At 45.6% G+C, this 15,573-nt stretch overlaps 1 protein-coding gene across 1 annotated transcript; it reads left to right on the top strand.

Moving 5' to 3' along the window:
- Nucleotides 1-9,533: 9,533 nt before the first annotated feature.
- LOC109777494 (protein FAR1-RELATED SEQUENCE 4) lies at nucleotides 9,534-13,102 on the top strand. Its single transcript, XM_040395197.3, has 4 exons — nucleotides 9,534-10,275; nucleotides 10,383-10,840; nucleotides 10,926-11,212; nucleotides 11,299-13,102. Exons 3-4 carry the CDS (start codon nucleotides 10,991-10,993, stop codon nucleotides 12,058-12,060), a joined length of 984 nt encoding a protein of 327 aa, XP_040251131.2. The 5' UTR covers nucleotides 9,534-10,275; nucleotides 10,383-10,840; nucleotides 10,926-10,990; the 3' UTR covers nucleotides 12,061-13,102.
- Nucleotides 13,103-15,573: the final 2,471 nt, after the last annotated feature.

Here is a 15,573-nt window from a genome sequence, read left to right as displayed (position 1 = left end):
CCGCTCCGCCGATGCCAGTGATTGCTCCTGGGACCACGGTGAGTTTAATTTGAATGGACATTACTTGCTAGTCTTAACATTTGAGTGTCATCATGCTAACGAGACATTGGAAATGATCTTTGGTGCAGCGTAACTCTAGACAAGCATCGCACGATCCTTCTCCAGCTACCGGCACGAGCCAGCCCGCTCCTACACCTCCATGATCATGGTAAGTTTCTCTAGTGTTTTTCTTAACAAATGCATAAAGACCTAGACTTAGCCTTATTTCCTCCAATATGCTTACCACAATGACCTAGAGTTAGCTTCTTTTCCTCCAAAATGACTTAATAAGCTTATTGACCTCCAAAACCATCCATTTTACCTAAGTTAGCTCTAAAACGATCTATACTTAGCTTTGTTTCCTCCAAAATGACCTAAGTTAGCTCTTATATGCTTAGTTAACTAGGTTTGCTCAATAATGACATGTACTTAGCTTACTTATGTCAAAAATGGCATAATTAGCTTAGTTAGCTCATAAACAATCCATTTTACCTAAGTTAGCTCTAAAATGACCCATTTTACCTTAGTTAGCTCATAAATGATCCATTTTACCCAAGTTAGCTCTAAAATGACCCATTTTTACCTAGACTAGCTCCAAAATGATGCATTTTACCTATGTTAGCTCTAAAATGACCCATTTTACCTAGGTTAGCTCCAAAATGACCCATCTTACCTAGGTTAGCTCCAAAATGATGCATTTTACCCATGTTAGCTCTAAAATGACCCATTTTACCTAGATTAGCTCATAAACTATCCATTTCACCTAGGTTAGCTCACAAATGATCCATTTTACCTAGTTTAGCTCCAAAATGACCCATCACACCTAGGTTAGCTCTAAAATGATGCATTTTACCTAAGTTAGCTCATAAACGATCTATTTCACCTAGGTTAGCTCATAAACGATCCATTTCACCTAGCTTAGCTCAAAAACGACCCATTTCACCTAGGTTAGCTCCAAAATGATCCATCTTATCTAGGTTAGCTCATAAATGATCTATTTCACCTAGGTTAGCTCATAAACGATTCATTTCAACTAAGTTAGCTCATAAATGATCCATTTCACCTAAGTTAGCTCATAAATGGCATATACTTCTTCTTCTAGTCACCTTTTTCTAACTTTCTTATTTGCCATTTTGCAGATTTCATTCACTTCACGGAAGCTAGCTTGCTATGATGGAGTGCTTGTTTTTTCTTTCATTCTCCTCTAGTATTCTTCTAGCTTGCTTTGATGGAACTTCCTATCTTGATGAAACTTTGCATTGTAATATGTATGGATGGAACAATGTGTATGTGCAACTTGCTATGTATGAATGGATGGAACTATATATGTATGCAAAGATGAAACTTATGTGCTAGATATGTCATATGTTTGCTGTTAAATAGCCCTGTGAAATATATATATATATATATGTCATATATTTGCTGTGAAAATTGCTGGGTTAAAAAAAAAACAGAAAAAAGAGGCACCTTTGCCGTCAGCCGCTGATGGCAAAGGCTCCTTTGCCATCTGCCACGGACGGCAAAGAAGCCACGCGGCGGCCACCTGTGCTCCCTGGGAGCTGACCCATTTGGTCAGTTTTCCTACAGCGGCGGACGGCAAAGGCTTTGCCTATAGTGGCGGACGGCAAAGAATGCCCACATTTGCCTACAGCAGCAGACGGCAAAGGCTTGTCCCGCAGTGACGTCCAGCTGACGTCATTCGACGGACGGCAAAGGTCGGATGCTCTTTGCCGTCAGCGGCGGATGGCAAAGGCTGCCGTTAGTCGCCTAACGGAGTAACAACGCATTTATTGCCGTTGGCTTTCTTTGCCGTCAGCCGCTGATGGCAAAGGCCCCTTTGTCGTCTACTTCAAAAAGCAGATGGCAAAGAAGCTCTTTACCGAAGCCTACTCTGCCGGAGCCTTTTGCCGTCCGCGGCAGACGGCAAAGGGTCCGCCATCAATGCCTTTGCCGTCTGACGTGGCAGACGGCAAAGTAGCTGATTCCAGTAGTGCCGTGCCCATACTGAAGCCACTGAAAGCACCATTGCTCAAAGGCCTCGAAAGCGATCTCGTGTTCTCAATGACCGAGAGCTTCTCGTTGCCCTGCATCAGAAACAGGATAAGCATCACTACTGGCTGAAGCGACAGATGCAAAGCCTCTTGGTGGATGTTAATCACATTCGCAACCTTGCCACCAAGAATGCCTTTGTCACTCATGAAACCTGTCAAAGGTCATGGAAGAGTTTGACATTGCTGAGTGCTGAAGCAGATCTTCAAGACGATGGCTTCACTGAAAGATTCAAGTTTGACTCCACTCCTCCAAGGAATGCTGTCTTGTGTCGAACTCCCTCTCTTGAAGACTCTGATTATTCCTCCTCTGCTGCAACTGTGAATGCCAGAGTCATAGATGATCAAGATGATGCTACTTCACCACCTCCAACTTCAGCGTGTGTCGACACTTAAACTTGATGGTCGTCTGCTACTTTTTCTGCTATTCTGTGATGCGATGATAAATTCCGCATGTGCGATGATAAATTCCGCACGAAGTCATATTGCAGACGTCCATTTTTCATTCTGCATGTCATTATCGTCGTTATATCCAATCATGCATGATGAATTTTCTTCATAAGTTGAAGAGGATCTCCACAAGTACAACCTGCCATGTGCATTTGCATTCCAAAAGCAAATTACTTATATGCACATCTTCAGGGGGAGCCTGTTGCTACTTATGAAGACAATACCCTAATGCTTTACAATTTCACATACTTTTATCCCCGTTGAAAACTTCAACCAGTTTGTCATCAATCACCAAAAAGGGGGAGATTGTAAGTACATCTAGTGCCACCCCTAGTTGGTTTTGGAGTATTGATGACAAACCTGGTTGAGGGACTAATGTGTTTGTGAGAATTGCAGAATAACACAGGTAGTAATCCCGCATTGATTCGGTTTACCTACCGGAGATGACCCCTAAAAATGTGTGAAGACATTGAAGACAATGGTGGTATGTGAAGACATTCACATTGAAGACTATGACAAGAGAAGACATCACGTGAAGACTATGGAGCGTGAAGACTTAGTTGTTTCGTTGTTTCCTTTTCTTCTTTGTTGAGTCATAGGAACCACCGTACTGTTAAGTGGGGTCCCAATGAACAAAGTCAGAGTGACTGAAGTGATGCTCAACCAAAATCATATGTCTTTGAGCGAAGACAGTGAGAGCAAATCTTATCCAGAGCTGGATGAGTCAGCTTTACTTGTAGCCCAAGTCAAGCTGCCGCGTGTGTTTGAAATCTGACCGTTGGAACGCGTGTCAGTTCCTTAGTGACCCAGGGTCATTTCGGACAAATCAGGTCGGGTTGCCTAGTGGCTATAATATCCCACCCCCTACACCATAAATTGGTGGCTACTTAGAGTTAGTGCACGGCTTTTGTCGTTTGAGAGCAACCCACCTCCGAAGCTTTTGAGAGAGAGAAATCCTTGCGAGGACAAAGCCCAAACACCCAGAGCCAAAGAGTGTGAGGCATCACTGAAGTCTTTCTGTCCGCGTGACCTGAAGACTTGTTACACTTGAGGACTGTGAATCCTCCAGCTAGTTAGGCGTCGCGTTCTGAGCATCCAAGAGTCATTGTGGATCGCCGGTGAACGAAGTCTTTGAAGGTTTGGAAGTCTACCTTGAAGACTTACCAGAGTGATTGGGAGAGGACTGGGTGTCCTTAGCTCAAGGGGAATAAGGTGAAGACATTGTCTTCTGAGTTAAATCTCAGCCTCCCTAACCAGATGTACAGTTGTCACAACAACTGGAACTGGTCCAACAAATCATTGTCCTCACCAAGTGTCTGGTTCTATCCTCTCCCTCTCTTTATTTACAGTTTGTCTTCGTGAAGTCATTGCCTGGTTGCATTACCTGTTTGACTTCACTGTGTGACTTCTATTGTTGTTTGGCTTCATACTATCTTCCATCTTGATCTTTACTACATAGTTGTTATTAGTCTTCGTGCTTTCACTTCATTGAATACTTGACTATGGCTTGCTTAGTGTAGTCTACCTTCCACTGCATGTTAATAGGTTCATTTTTATCGTTTGTCTTTGAAACTTCCATGTTTTGAAGACTTCCATAAAAATCGCCTATTCACCCCCCCTCTAGTCGATAACTAGCACTTTCACTTATACATGTTCCTCAGACTATGAGATTATGCAACTCCCGAATACCAGAGGAACACCTTGTGTGCTCTCAAACATCACAACATAACTGGGTGATTGTAAAGATGCTCTACAGGTGTCTCTGATGGTGTTTGTTGGGTTGGCATAGATCAAGATTAGGATTTGTCACTCCGTGTTTCAGAGAGGTATCTCTGGGCCCTCTCGGTAATGCTCATCGCTATAAGCCTTGCAAGCAATGTGACTAATGAGTTAGTCACGGGATGATACATTACGGAACGAGTAAAGAGACTTGCCGGTAACGAGATTGAACTAGGTATGAGGATAGCGACGATCGAATCTCGGGCAAGTAACATACCGATGACAAAGGGAACAACGTATGTTGTTATGCGGTTTGACCGATAAAGATCTTCGTAGAATAGGTAGGAACGAATATGAGCATCCAGGTTCCGCTATTGGTTATTGACCGGAGAGGAGTCTTGGTCACGTCTACATAGTTCTTGAACCCGTAGGGTCCGCACGCTTAACGTTCGATGACGATTGGTATTATGAGTTTATGTGATTTGATGTACCGAAGGTTGTTCGGAGTCCCGGATGTGGTCACGGACATCACAAGGAGTCTCGAATTGGTCGAGACATAAAGATTGATATATTGAAAGGTTATATTCGGACACCGGAAGGGTTCCAAAGTGTATTGGGTATTTTTCGGCGTACCGGGAGGTTACCGGAACCCCCTGGGGAGTCTATGGGCCTTATTGGGCCCTAGTGGAGAAAGAGGGCAGCAAGCAAGGTGTGGGGCACGCCCCCCTAGGCCCAAACCAAATTGGTTTAGGGTTTGGGGGGCCGGCCCCCCCTTTCCTTCTCCCCTCCTCCTCTTTCCTCCTCCAAATAGGAATAGGAAGGGGGGGGCAAACCTACTTGGAGTAGGATTGCCCCCCCCCCTTGGCGTGCGCCTCCTCCTAGACCGGCCTCCTCCTCCCTCCCTCCTTTATATACGGGGGAGGGGGCACCCCTGAGACACACAAGTTGATTGTTTAGCCGTGTGCGGTGCCCCCCTCCACAGATTTCCACCTCGGTCATATCGTTGTAGTGCTTAGGCGAAGCCCTACGTCGGTAACTTCATCATCACCGTCATCACGTCATCGTGCTGACGAAACTCTCCCTCGACCTCAGCTAGATCTAGAGTTCGTGGGACGTCACCGATCTGAACGTGTGCAGATCGCGGAGGTGTCGTACCTTCGGTGCTAGGATCGGTCGGATCGTGAAGACGTACGACTACATCAAGCGCGTTTTCATAACGCTTCCGCTTTCGGTCTACGAGGGTACGTAGACAACACTCTCCCCTCTCATTGCTATGCATCACCTAGATAGATCTTGCGTGTTCGTAGGAATTTTTTTGAAATTACTGCGTTCCCCAACAGTTTCCCTTATTACTCGAGGTGTTATAGTAATGTAATTGATGAGTTATGCATGCGTGCGTAGCTTCCACTTTATTCTCCTAGAGATTAAGCTTGAGCAGGGACTAGTAACCGTCTTAGACTCAAGACGAAAAGATCCGAAGGAGTATGCGGACATGACTGAAATGCTCGAGAAGTAAGTTCAATCGATCATTATTGCACCATATCGGCAACTTTGTTCGTTTCCTGATATCAAGTAATAATTATTTTCTTTGTCTCGCAGGGTTTGGAAAGTGTACACCACAGAAGCTCCGGGACTACCGGGGAAGCTGTGATTTACACACCCGAAAGTAACTACTACTAGCTAGTTCCGCGCATCTCCCATTGATTCTAGCTAGTTTCATCAATACCATTTATAATGCTTAATTATCAGTTTGATTGACCTCTATTTCTCGTAAAGTGGTTGTGGCAGGAAGGCGGGAATAATTTTTGTGGATACTACGTTTGCGAGTACATCTACAACGCGGCGACCTCTAAGCGGGGCTACTCTAAAGAAGATTATGAAGTGCGTAAGCAATAATATTCACAATTTTATTTTATTACCATCATTTGTGTTGAGTTTCATTCATATATATGTATTGACCCCCTTCTTCAAATTAGCTTTGGCAGCTGCGGGATGTACTCCTACCACATGATCGCATAAAAGCAATTCAAGAGGAGTTGGCGGGATCCTTCTTGACCACGTCATAGATAAAGACGGAGAATACAATGTGGAACTTGACATCAGATGCTAGGTATTGTAAGAGATCTTATATTGTATATATGTAGCTAGTAGCGTCGGATAGATGTACGAAAACTTGTTGTTCGACAATCTCTCGGAGAAAGAGAGGTCGATCACTTCTCTTTGTATATGTTCATGACGATCTTGTGTACTTAATGGTTTCCTTCATTTGCTTACTAGCTAGCGTGTCGAGTCCTCTCTATATATACGTATAGTACGTAGCGTCGACCAAGCACGGAGATAAGAGAGGACACTTCTCTCTATTAGCTAGCTAACACAATATATGAAACCCCTAAATTAACCATACAAAACCCCCCAACCCCCCCCCCCCCCCCCTAAAAAAACAAAAACCCCAGGCCCTGAACTGCTGACGCGTGGACGCTTATTGGTCTCGGTTGATGCTACCAACCGGGACAAAAAGCCCCCCTGCCTGGGCAAGCCGCAGCGGCCACGTGGAGCCCCATCTGTCCCGGTTCGTATAAAAACCGTGACTAAAGGTACTGGGCTTTAGTACCGACCCTTTAGTCCCAGTTCAGGAACCGGGACAAATGGGCCTTATGAACTAGGACAAATGGGCCTTTTTCTACTACTATATGGATCTTTCTCGATTAAGGATGGCTCGGAAATTAGATTCTAGGAGGATAAGTGGCTAGTAAATGCCACTCTCCGGAAACAATATCCGACTCTGTACAATAATGTGCGTCATAAGTGTGATACTATCGCCACGATAATGGAATCATTTCCTCCAAATGTGACATTCAGAAGGGATTTATTTGGAGCCAGACTACAATCGTGGAACATCCTGCTCCAGCGATTATCCACGGTGCAATTGTCACATGGGTCCGATGTATTCCGATGAAACCTACATGGGGATGGACAGTTCTTAGTGGAGTCTATGTATAGAGCGTTAATCCAGTTTGAGTGCCAGTTGATAATAACAAGAAGATCTAGAAGATGAAGATACCGCTTAAGAATAAAATCTTCGCATGGTATCTTCGTCGCGGAGTCATTCTTACTAAATATAACTATATTAAGAGGAATTGACATGGAAGTCCGCAATATGTCTTTTTGTCACCATGATGAGACAATAAAACAATTATTTTTCCAATGCAAATTGGGTCGTTCTATATGGTCAGGCCCGGACCCAAGAGAAGAGAGGAGCTACCGGCCCCCGCACCTCACCGTCGAACGCCAACCGCCATCACCGGAGCCACAATGGTCGCCTAACATGCGAGCGCATCTAGCTCGAGATGGCCGAACCGGATCACGCCAGGGTTCACTGAAACCCCGCCAAGACCCAACCCAGAGCCTGACGGACGGGGCACACTCCAACCTCACCACTGTCCACCCAGGGGTGTCCATGGCCGTGCCCGCCACGCACATCCCACCACGATCAAGGCCAACTCTGCTAAGCCAGCAGGGCCCCCCAGTCCACGCCGCCTGGATCTGATGGACGCTGCTGCTTGTCGCCCCGCTATCCCAATGCTTCAGCCCTCACGACCACCTTCAGCACGCAGCCGTCGTTGCTCTATCGCACCGCCGTGCCCATAGCTCGGCCTCCGCGCCACCGAGTGGGAGTGTACGCTCCCCGCCGGCTTGCCACGTCCCGCGCTGCGGCCACCAGTGGAGGAGGGAACGGGGCCTGCCGCCGCGCCCTCAGGCGACAGCGAGGAGAATGAGAGGCAGGGAAGTAGTGCGACTGACGGCGGTTAGGGTTTCGCCCAGCGGCCCGGGCGAACTTTTTTGTTATTGGCTCTTCGGACTAGCTGGCTTGCTCCCGCTACGTGGGCGAATGGAACAAGCTGGTTGGTGGGTCCACTCGGTACATGTCTGCATACGGACAAACATACGACGGTCTCGTACCGTAATCTAAATGTATGACGTGCCGATGGATTCTGACGGCCGATAATGGCAGCGTGTGTGCGAACTGCGAACCAGGGACAATGGTATCCCAGCCCATCAGGGTTTAAATCCTGGTGCTCGCACTGTTTCTGAATTTATTTTAGAATTTCCGACGATACGCTTTCAGTAGAGGAAACGTTCCCGTCGACGACGAGATGCCTACGATGACTTCGTAAATCTTAAGATGATATGCCGGCTCAGTCTCTCGAAGTTGTTAATAGACGCAAAGTGTGTGTTTGTATGTTCATAGGGATGAGAGCATATGTGCATATGTATGAGCGCTTGTGTGTGTACTGTTTTGAAAAAAGGACAACGTGTCCATATGTTCTGTTAGTATAGTAAGTGACATATACGGTGCACGGAACAGATAAGGACATAGGACACCGCGGGCCCACAGTACAAATGCTGGGGGCAAGAAGGTAAAATCCTCACTTGAGTCCTCTGCGGCGCGCGGCGGAAGGGAGGAGAAGCCATGGCGACGGCGGAGGCCGGCGGGGATGGATTCGAGTTCCTGTCAGATCCGGTGGACAGGTATGGTTTCTTGCTGGCATCCCTTTCCGTTCTGTGGTTGAGCTTAAGCGTGCGTTGTCGCCACCGCAGGTTCCCTTTACCGGATCTTGAAGGCGGCGGCGGCAGCGCACCGGCCGGCGAGCCAGGTCCAAATCTGATGGAGACGGCTTCTGAACCCAGCATTGGAGATGCGCTCACACTGCTCACACTCCAAGTAAACCCGGACAGCGGCGGCGACGGCTTAAGCCTGTCGGCGCCGCCGGACTCGGATGACCTTCAAGCGCCGGCGTGGACCAAGTGGTAATCGAATCACATGCTGTTTTACCTCAAGTGTTCACATGCAATTTCTGTGTCAGTTTGTGTAGCCTTCAGCAAAACTTTGCTGAACGGAATTACATCAATCCTTTGAAGCGTCAGAAAAATGGCCATCCTCTTGTATAATTATGGGGTTAATCCGTTATGAATGATGCAGGGTTCCTGTCGGTCATGCACCTACTGAACTTCCACCCTGTGCCGGTAGAGTATGCGCCCTCGAGAAATCATTGAGGCGATACGCGGAGAAGAAAACGGACACTGTCGTGCTGCCTGAAGCCGGAACCAGCTTCGATTCACTGGGAGAGGCATATGACTACTACAATCTGTATTCGTGGGAGGTTGGATTCGGAATAAGGTACGGGAAGACCAGGCTGAACGTCGGGAGAACAAAATGTATGCAGGAGATAGTGTGCGGGCGCTCGGTGGGTATTACTTCGATTCAGTGTCACATCGAAAACATCTGCCGTACTACAGTATAAATTTCTGACCTTGTCGTTACCATTTCAGGGCAAGCCGAAAATGAATAGTAAACAGTCATGCCGCTGTAAGTGCCCTGCAATGATACGTTTGCTGCGGTCGAGTGATGGTGGCTGGCACATAAGCGAGCACAGGCCATCACACAACCACTCCCTTACAGATAACTGCGGGGAAAAGGTACACTGGCCTTCGCACGGGCATATAGATATATATATACAAGAGATCTTGTCAATCAGCTCCGAGAGAATAATGTTAGCATCGGTGAACTGTACAACATAATTGGTAGTTTCTTTGGTTCGATGAGCAAAGTGCCTTTCACCAAGCAGGCGTTGAGGGGGCTGTGTGGTGAAATCAGCCGGGATCAAGTGGATGATGATGTCCGGAAGACAATGGAGGTTCTCGCGGAATTGCGTTCAAAAGATGCTCGATTGTACTACAGAGTACAATCTGACAGTGATAGTCCAGAATGTGCTTTGGTCAACTGAAGCCAGCAGGATGCAATACCGTTACTTCGGAGATGCAATAACATTTGATATATCATACCGCGCAAACCTGTACGATATGCCGTTTGGACTATTTGTGGGAGTGAACAACCACTTCCAAAGCATTATCTTTGGCGGGGTGCTTATCAGGGATGAGACAGGGGAAACATTTGAGTGGGTATTTAGTGAATTTATCCGCATGATGGGTGGCAAGCATCCCCAAACCTTGCTGACAGGTGAATGGCCCCACTGACTCCCACGCTTTGTCTTCTCGTTTCATATCTCTAGAAACTTCCGTTTGCAGTGTGCTGATTCATAACAAAAAATCATCTTATCTTGGCAGATCAGAGCAGGGCTATGGAAGTTGCATTACAAAAGGTGTTGCCCCACACAACCAACCTATGGTGCAAATGGCATATTCTTAAGAAGGCAAAGGAATCTCTTGGTCCATATTATGCAAAACGGAGCAAGTTTAGATCAAACTTCCACAAAATCGTGCATCACATGCTTATAGTCGATGAGTTTGAAACTGCATGGGCAGTGCTGACTGAGACACATGGACTGCAAAAACACCCTTACCTCACACAGATATATGAAGTGAGGACAAAGTGGGCGAAACCATACTTCAAGGGTAATTTTTGTGCAAAAATGACAAGCACACCATGCAGCAAGAGTGCCAACCATATGCTCAAGGAATATGTCCCGGCAAGCTGCCCCATGCATTTATTTTTATGGAAATACATGAGGCTTCTTTTTGATCGGGAAGCAAGCGAGAACTATGAAGAATGGCGTACAAAGACAGTACGTATATTTATGTATGCATAATTTACGCCCCATCTGACCCCTGCACACAGTATTGAATAACATGTGCATTCCATGAACACAGACATCTCCCGTGATTAAGATGAACACCCCGTTGGAGTTCCACGCTAGAACATCTACACCCTCGCTATGTTCGAAAAATTCGGCGAGATCCTGTATGAAGCAGGACAATACAAAGTGGAGGAGGTCGAAAAAGGTGCAAAATACTATGTACACCGATACCACCCAGAGAAGCATGACAAATGGTGCAGGGCGTTGTACGTGGTGGAAGTTGTGGACCAAGGCGAAGAGCTTACATGCGAATGTGGTAACTTCGAGCACACAGGGTTGCTGTGCTGCCACGCAGTTAAGGTACCAATAGATTGCGATGAGCGGGGCACTAGCTTCTGCGCCATTTGAAAGCCATACCTGATGAACAAATACCTTTTTGTTTGCAGGTCCTTGATTTCTTGGGTATAGACCATATACCAGCAAAGCACATACTCAAACGATGGACAAAAGATGCGAGGGATGTACTACCACAACACTTGGCATACCTTCAGAAGGATCAGATATCAGTTAACCCCATAACATTCAGACATTCAAATCTGTACACCCATGCCCTAGAGGTTGTCAGACTCGGTGAGGCAAACACAAGTGCGTATGAGTGTGCGATGGAACTCCTGAAGGAAGCAATCCATAAACTGACACCTATGGCTGCTGTGCGCGACGGGATGGGTTTAGACGACGTGATTCAGGCAAACAAGGAGAAAGCTAGAGAGGTGAGTGTGGGGCAAGCACCACAGATTGTGTATGGGAGTGACCCAGATGGTAGTGCAGTCGGTAATTTACTCAGTTTGATGGCTCCAGAGCATACACAGAAGGCAGGCTGGCCAACGAGCAGCAGGGACAAACCTCCATATTATGTCCGTGCTGCGAAGAGCAAGAAACGTAAGATAGTGACACACCCAGCTGCTGCTGGAGCATGCGATACGAGCAAGCCAACACGCTTCTGCAGGATATGCCGTCAGCCAGGGCACAAGAGTACCACATGTCCGCAGAGGGGTGACCTCCCTCGGAAGACAAAGAAGGAAGCGAAATGCTCAATCTGCGGGGTGGGAGGGCATCGGATGAACACCTGCAACAACCCTATGGTTGTGCTACATGCTGTTGAGAACATGATCTATGGCGCATCTTGGCACAAGACCGACGCGCCGTGATCAGCCAACAGCCGTCTGCTGGCACGTACCATATGGATCGGCCAACGGCAGTGGCGCCGATGTTGTTTCTCCCGGTGTTGTTGCCTTGGCGACCATGACCCTAAATGGTCAATGGTCGACAGTAATTATACCATGGTAACCATGATCAGGTAAATGGTGGCGACGATGACACAAAGGTCTTTGTCACTGGGTTATGAGTGTTAAGCTCAACTCGTCTTATTGGCTTCACTGGGGTTGTTGCACTGTACTCCAAGCCTAATTTAACTAGGTAGCGTGCCTAACTTGGTCAGGGTTTTAGACCTTGGACATTTTGGCCATGATTTTCCATAAGAAAAAATGAAGTGCCTTCTTATAGTTCAATTGCAGCTGCACTGCTTGTTTGGTTCAGCAAAATTTCTTGAAGTATCATCAGCATTTATTCAATTAAAATATTAATGCAAAGATTAATTAGCAGCGAAGATCATATTGATGGGTAACATGCTCCCATTTAAGCATGGCACTGGCATTGAAGAAAAGGTACACGAGAGAAAAAACAATAAAAATTGAAATCATTATGGATGGATGAAATAAAAAAAAAGGTATGTATCAAAAGGATTAGCATGGTTGGGAAGTAAGAGAAAAAAAGAAAAAATTGAAATCGTCTGGGATGGATGGAATAAAAAAAATGAAATCATCTGAGATGGACGAAAATAATTTGAGTAGTTGGGAAGGGAGAAAAAAGAAGAAGAAATAAATGAGTAGTCTGGGATGGATGAAATAAATGAAAAGTAATCAAAATCACCTAAGATGGATGTAAAAACATCGTTGGATCTGTGCAATTGCGAAGCGAGAGAATAAAAAAAATGGAATCATCTAGGATGGATGAAATAATAAAATAAAAATCATCTGTGGTGAATGAAAAAGATCTCCGCAATTGGAAAGCCTGGAAAAAAAGAAAATTGAAATAATCTAATATGGATGGAATAAAAATTATGAAATAATCTGATATGGATAAAAAAGGATCTGTGCAATTAGGAAGCAAGAGGAAAAACAATTGAAACAATCTAAGATGGATGAAATAAAGAAAACAAATAAAATTTATTTAAGATGGATGTAAAAACAAGTCCGGAAAAATTCAAAAAGACCGACGGTATACGTCTACACGGATCTGACGATCGTACAGCATCAAGCTATGCCCAATGGCTATACGTCGGCCTTTTACCTCCGCAGACCCGTTAGGTCAGCGCTAACTGACTCGTGACCGCATCGTTGGTGACGACCGGGTCAGCACCAGCGCATTTAAGCAGCGAAGTTGGCTCCGAAGCTCGCGATGTGGTAGTAAATAGCCCAGCGGTGTGCTCGTTCCCGGCTCGCAGCATGGCCGAACTGTTCGATCCTCTGAATAATACTAGGAACCGGTCAGGTACCGAACTGAACAGCTTTTTGACAATGTCACTGTCATTGACCTTGATGCCGAGAGCACAGTCTCACCCACTAGCGATGTGGCATTCATGCAGTACTCGTTGACGGTTTTCGAGTCCTTCATCTGCAGCTGGTTAAGCAGCCGTTTGAGCACTTGTGCTCGTGCCTTCATGATTCGCTCTTCGCCAACTCACAGGCTGTATTGCCTCCAAACCATCCTTTGTCGTCTCCTTTGCTGAGACGGCCATCATCACGTCGTCAGGCGACACGACTCGCTCCGGCCAGAAGGGACTGTGATCGCGATCTAGCGCTGCCGCCGGATCCCTCCTTCGCCGACACCTCTTCCTCCTCCACCGCACCTTCCTTCCCCCGCGTCCCGCCCTTGCCTGAGGCGCCCTCCGGCAAAGTCCGGATAGCTCCGAGAAAGCGGTGGGACCATTCTCCGGCTGCTCGGTGTTGGTATGGTGGTTGCTATTCATGGATCAGGGATGACAGTCCCTTTCACTACTAGGGAAAAGCTAGTAGTAGCGCGGGTTGGGGGTGTAGTTGTTGGGGGAGGGGGCTACAACTAATGTTCAGCAGTACCGTGGGTTGTGGCGCGCTACTACTATCCTGCATAGCAGTAGCGTGTTTTCCCTCTGAGCGCTGCTACTACTACACCTTCCTAGCAGCAACGTCTTTTTTCACCCCGCGCTACTACTACACCTCCCTATCAGTAGCGTCTGATGGGCTACCAGCGTTACTGGTAAAGTTAGCTATTTTTTCCATATTGCCGCTATATTTGTACTGGTTTATAGTAGTCTCATCATATGATTTTATGATCATGATGAGTTATTATTTTAGTGGGTGAAATACACATGGATTAAATTCAAGTGATCATCCATGTTGCCTCCACTTGAATTTAATCCATGTCTATATCACCCACTGATTTATATAATAACCGATCATGCTCATAATGATATAACAACTAAGCATCATCATCATTAATAATAACTCTTCATCGTTATCATAATAACAAGTCATACTCATCATCATAGTCATCTAACAACTTCTACTCGTTATCATAATAACAACTCATACTCATCATCATCATCATAGTCATCTAACAACTTCTACTCGTTATCATAATAACAACTCATACTCGTCATCATCATAGTCATCTAACCAACCCTACTTAATTGTTCTTAGCACATGATCATGAGTATTAGCTAGGACCTACTACCCTCTCTAAGGTAAAATAACATAAAACAAGATAGCCCCTGACGCTCCATTATGAAGAATGGAGTTTATCCTATCTCCAATTCTTGCGCTTCGCACAATGTTGCTTCCAAGTAGCTCCTTATGATTGTTCATACATTTTTCCATTTTTTGATTTTCATGTCTTCAGCGATTTTAGAAATCCTGTATGAACAATGGTGAAGCCTAGGCAGACTTGGCCATAAGCTAATAACATCAAGGCAACCTTTTGGAAACATCAGATCAGGCACACAAACCTTCGAGATTTTCTGTTGAAAAACATAATAATAACATCGTAGTTAGCAATGTAGTTTAGCTTTAGAAGAATACATGCAAAAGATGCACGGATGTCGTAATAGTAAAAAATCTTACCATGCCATCTTCATCTTCATGGATGTTAGCATAGTTCAACACGTGCACTAGTGACACGCATTGAACATAATGTGCAGGAGTTTCATAATTGATACTGTAATTCTCAAGATCAATAATAGATGAGATAAGATGATCGTTCTCCTCATTAGTTAATTCAGCGCCATCAGTGTAGTAGGTTCTGTCTACCATCTTCCGTATATTTTTTGAAGAATGAAAATAAGCTGTCAATGAAAATAAGATGTCAACTATTTTGAACTAAACAATATAAATTACTTAATAAATATGTTTGAGAAACGCATATAGAGGTAGAAGTGGAAGCGTATCAACAACGACCCAAATATCGAAATTATCTTCATCGACATTATCTTCGTCATCACTATCTTTGTCGATGTCATCTTCAGGATCGCCAAGACCGAAGATGACATGCATACCCTCCTGAAAATCATACGCCTTGCACAATGCTTCCCAATTGTAGCAACCAAAATGGGATACGCTCTCCGAATT

This window comes from Aegilops tauschii, chromosome 7 (assembly GCF_002575655.3).
Source record: "Aegilops tauschii subsp. strangulata cultivar AL8/78 chromosome 7, Aet v6.0, whole genome shotgun sequence".
Classification (NCBI taxonomy): domain Eukaryota; kingdom Viridiplantae; phylum Streptophyta; class Magnoliopsida; order Poales; family Poaceae; genus Aegilops; species Aegilops tauschii.
This window is presented reverse-complemented; position numbering and strand designations above follow the sequence as displayed.

What these genes read in the sequence shown, in the direction of transcription:
- LOC109777494 (XM_040395197.3), top strand. Translation starts at nt 10,991, where the DNA reads ATGTTCGAAAAATTCGGCGAGATCCTGTATGAAGCAGGACAATACAAA. An exon ending in TGTGCTGCCACGCAGTTAAG is followed by an intron (nt 11,213 to 11,298) that starts GTACCAATAGAT and finishes TTTTGTTTGCAG; the next exon opens with GTCCTTGATTTCTTGGGTAT.